Raw genomic sequence first — 5,134 nt, forward strand, 5'->3', positions numbered from 1 at the left:
AGACTTGGGTCTCTGTGGATTTTGGGTGGCAGTTATCACTTACAATGAAACGGCAAGTTACAGAATTTACTTCACTACTATTACTACCTTTTTCGCATAGTACGAGTAGTAAATAGATATATAATATGTTGTTACATCTTTAATTATTAAGTACATTAATCTATTTAATTGATCGTCAATGCTTCTAGTACTTTAGGATCTTCAAACAAAGTACTTTAAAGTTTCAATTTCTCTTATTACTTTCTTTCTCCACTTCCTTGTCGGATACCGTAAGTTCCTTGGCATTTAGAAGTTCTTCGTGTAAGCTTGGGTATGGGGAAAAGTGAGGCCAGGTCTTGATCTCATTAAACAGCGCATCTCCTGGACAATGGGTTCCCGTCACTTGCCTGTGGCCGACGAGCTTGTAGTTCGGGCTCACAAACCCTAACTCTATACCGGCTTCAATCAGCTGTTTAGTGATCTTCAATTCCTCATCAGTTGGGAGGGTTACTGAAAGAAATTGTAGTTACATTCAATGGCTTCTGTCGTTCAAGAAACATGAAAGGGAAAAACATGCTGAAACCTTGCATGTCGTATACAGTATTGCATGCGTTGACATAATTTGGGAACGTGCTCCTTGCTTTTTGATATAGCGGCTACAAAAGGTCTATTTTCATCAGGTTTATCAGTTGGTCCACTTAGTTCAAACCAACGAGCAAAATACTTGGTTTTATACTTAATGTGCATCACATATACAATAATAATAAGTTCACATACGTAAATCTACCTAAATAATTTATTGTCAATAATACGAGTTCTAACTTACAACTCCAATCTCCGATTAGACAAATGCCGATGCTGATTGCATTGACATTAAACGCGTGCGCACCGATACTACGCCAACCGCGACCTTCGAAGGCCTCATTGCCACCTATGGCAAAACTATAAAAACACAACAAATGAGTAAGGCAAATAAATGAAACAAGTTTAAAATGGTAGACAATTATGATAAAGTTATTTAACATATGTATCAAATTATCTTTGGAGTTTCTTTCGCCGCTTCTCCATAGCGAAACACCTTCCAAAGTGGTGGTAGTTTGTTGACTTTCAAAAAGTATTCTATATGAATCAATTTAGCTAAATGAGAATTGAGTTTGAATTTACCAATAAAAAACTTGTGCTGCATTTCATCTTTATAGCTTAATCAGCATTGGAATCTCCCGTCAACTTTATCCTGTTTATGAGTAATGCGTATATTCCATCTGTTTTTTGATATTTTCTACGGAGGAAATGGGGGGTACATTTTCCTTATCATTTTTACTTGAACAAAAACAAGATGATCCACTCTAAAGGAGATACGCTCTGTGTTTCCTGTCGCACGTGCTTACACCTGCGCACCTGAATTAAATAAAGCGTCGTCAAACGTGTGAGTTAACGTTTAAAATGATAGGATGCAACATACCATGTTGGTCATGTTGTGACCGCATGTTGGCGGAACGCGTGGTGAAACACATACGACAGAAAAGTCGCCCAAACCTCCAGAAGATATTATGTTTTTAAAATAAAGGAGTAGCAGACGAGCATGTAATCCTCCTCGTAAGTGGCTACTGCCGCCCATGGACATCTGTAATCAACCTTAGATAACATTAGATATCCCTACCTGAAGTCGGTCAAAGATGCGCCGCTACCCCTGAGGATTAAGCTGCTACGCCTCGGCAGTATATCTTCCTTACTGCACCCTTCAAACCATAACACAACTGCGCTTAACACTACTGTTATTAGACAGAAATAGGTGTGGCGGTGATGTGGCCGTCCTCGGAGCTGCGTAGAGGACTCCGGGATCTCCAACGGAACGCAACCGGAGTCCACTTGGCGCGTTGCCCCGTCGGGCTCCGCCCAGGTGAGTTTGGAACTCACCACACCATCTGGTGTTCGCGACGGTATGCGACCACACATACCGCCGTCCATCGCGGGGTTGCTGGCCGGTTGGTTCGAGCTCCCACTCTTGCCGTCCGCAACCCCGGAAGCCCCCTTTTAGTCGCCTCTTACGACAGGCAGGGGATACCGTAGCCACAAGGGTTCTACCACCTATAAAATGTCTTACCCATCACTACATAATGCCTGTGAAGTGACACCTACTTGTATCCAATATCCATCCAGCGTTGTATATCCATGTGGTAGTTCTGCATGCTGCGCATGGCCAGGATGCACTGGTTGGTGTTGCTGCAAGCGGGTGGCTGGTACGAATGGTGGATCACCACATACGGCACTGGAGTAGAGAGCCTGGCCGTTTCGATTGGCGGTCTCGCGTACCATCCCGCTCGAGTTATAAACGAAAAGTTGTATGATGGTACCTCGAACTCTATATCATCTGAAAATTTTATTATAAAAAACAATGTGACGAAGATAATAGAGGTTTGCCACTTAATGTATTTCCTACAAAATCAGTGTACAGTGGAACTATTATAAGAAAATCCCAAGTGCACCAAGTGCATATTTAAGTATTTTTGACCAAACACTTTAATATAAACTAAGCCTACCTATATTTCTCTGCTAACACATTCATATTATTCTGACGACTTCTTTTTTCTTCACCGAACCTTTATCAATTTCGGGGCAATTTTAGCATGCTAACATTTTTACATACAACATTAGTGACATTGTGGTATGACATTTGAGCCAATTCTACGCTTATTTCTTCCTGATAACAGTTAGTGTTAGGATAGAAGTTGAGTTCTAGTTATAAGGAAGACATACTTATCCGTAGCGTTCTAATCTAATCGTCAAATTTAGCAATGCATCTGTTGTCGGTACTTCGGGTAGGACTCTCTTATCTTGTCCCTGTAGTTTCGGGATTAGAATAGGGCTACGGTATCCCCTGTCTGTCGTAAGAGGCGATTAAAAGGGGGCTTCCGGGGTTGCGGGCGGCAAGAGTGGGAGCTCAAACCGTCCAGTATGCTACCCCGGGAAGGACGGCGGTATGTGTGGTCGTATACCGTCGTAATCACCAGATGTCTTATCTAGGGTTGATAACAGATGCCCATGAGCGGCAGTAGGCAGTTACCGTGAGATTGATTGCATGCACGTTTGCTACTTCTTTAATATATAAATGGTGTACAATAATTAGGTAGCAGTCTAATTCGAAATTTGCTTTCCTGACTACTATTATGTAGGCAAAAATAAATAAATATTAACAATTTGTAAAACGGCGTTAGTTGTTAAAGTGAGTACCGGCAAATTTTTTGCTAAAGTACTATATTTTGCAATGTTTTGTACAAATAATCTATTCTTCACGGAGTCTAACTACGTATTAATATTTAATATAATGAAAAAATACCTGGAGGGTCACTTTTTTGAACAGTGAGGACAATTATACACGCACACAGTGCCGCCAAAACTACCACTACACTAAAAACACCAGCCCACGTATATTTAGATTGAAATCCCAGCAATTTCTTCTTTTGCTGGTTTTCTTCACTATCAGGAGTATTTCGGCACATTGTTATATTTTTATTACATTGCTATCGTGTGATACAAGCTCTAATGGTCTGTGAAGTAGTCGTACTAAATGGAAACGCAAATTATCATGATCCAATAATACTATCTTGATATATATCGGTCAATGATAACTAAAAAATATCGATCGACATTAACTGTTAAGATTCGATCAATCTTTGCACTTTGAGTCTCTATTAAAATTAAAATATTAATGAATTGTTTGAACGTCCTGGACCGACGACCTTAAGAGGGCTGGTGGTAGTGGCTGGATGAGGGCAGCGGAGGACCGAGTGTTGTGGCACACCTTAGGGGAGGCCTATGTCCAGCAGTGGAATAACAAGGGCAGAAATGATGATGATGATGAATTGTTTGATGAAAGGTTCAAAAAAATGTATTTTAGAAGATCATATTTTACCCTCTTAAGTTTTTCTAGAAAGGCGTTATTTCTCTGGGATAGGTAATTATAAGGAAATATTTAGAATAAACTAGCTGACCCGGCAAACTTTGTATCGCCTCAGAATCTATTTATGAAATATGTTTCATATTTACTCACCTTTTAAACCTTTCCTGGACTTTCACAAATTATTCTAAACGAAAATTAGCCAAATTGTCCAGCCGTTCTCGAGTTTTAGCGAGACTAACGAACAGCAATTGAGTTTTATATATAAAGATTAAAGCAATCTCTTTGACAATAAACCGTTTAATAATATTGAGATAAGTCTGTTATTATTGTGCTGCTTCCTTATAACGTATCGTTTAGTAAAACTGTAGCATATTATTTAGGCCTAAGGAGCTACCACCCTTATCACGTTTTCCTATCACGCGGGTATAAGCCTGGTCCGCATGCGTGCCACATACATTCTATCATCTCATAGAGTATAGACACTTCCGAACCGCAGAAACCGCAGCGAAGTAATTCACGCTTGGTGTTTTGACACGCATGTGGCCATAAACACGCGTGATAAGTAAAAGAAAGTGTATGAGCTCGGTAGTACCGATTTAGGCATGGGGATTTGGGTATTATATAAAAAATACATATAATCTTAAAGCAATATTTTATTCCTAACAATTAAATATTTCTTATTCTATTTTAAATACTTATGTTTATAATTTATTTTCAACAATACTTAAGAGGTTAAAGTAATACCTATATTACATTTATTTATTATTATATATTGTACATCTAAGTACAACATTGGTTTTTATCATTAAAAATCTCATTTTCATGTTTGTCATCCTCGTCAGTACAATTATATGTTACAATTAAAATACTTTCATGAAAAAGTTTTGCCTTAGATTAAGTATAGATAATGTTCCAATTCTAGGCGTCATAGTCTCTGCTAAGGGAGGTAACATACGGGCAACAGTACCTAAGCTAATGTTAATAAAAAAGTGCGACAGCCTGCGCTGACGACCGTCGGCGATGGTTGTCAGCTGTCGCTCGTGTACAAGACCCCTAAGGGGTGCCCAGATCCCTAAGCCCCGCCCCGTACATACCTCAATCATTAAAATTAGGCATAAAACATAAGTAATTTAAGTGTTTAACCAGTGTTATTAAATTACATTAAGACTTAGGAACGTAAATAAATTAACTATATCGTTATTTTATTTCACTTAAAATACGGCATAGGAACTTTGTAACTGCATATTAAACTGA

At 39.1% G+C, this 5,134-nt stretch overlaps 1 protein-coding gene across 1 annotated transcript; it reads right to left on the reverse strand.

Annotated features, from left to right (window-relative positions):
- Positions 1-223: 223 nt before the first annotated feature.
- Positions 224-3,479, reverse strand: LOC140746483 (peptidoglycan-recognition protein SB1-like). The gene is made up of 4 exons (XM_073078636.1): positions 3,317-3,479; positions 2,119-2,350; positions 806-921; positions 224-489 (listed from the first exon to the last, which is right to left on the reverse strand). The coding sequence occupies exons 1-4, from the start codon at positions 3,477-3,479 to the stop codon at positions 224-226; spliced, it is 777 nt and encodes a 258-aa protein (XP_072934737.1).
- Between the last annotated feature and the right edge of the window lie 1,655 nt (positions 3,480-5,134).

The sequence above is a fragment of the Epargyreus clarus genome, unplaced genomic scaffold (assembly GCF_041222505.1).
Source record: "Epargyreus clarus isolate Ecla_fem2 unplaced genomic scaffold, WU_Ecla_fem_2.2 ptg000012l, whole genome shotgun sequence".
Taxonomy (NCBI): Eukaryota; Metazoa; Arthropoda; class Insecta; order Lepidoptera; family Hesperiidae; genus Epargyreus; species Epargyreus clarus.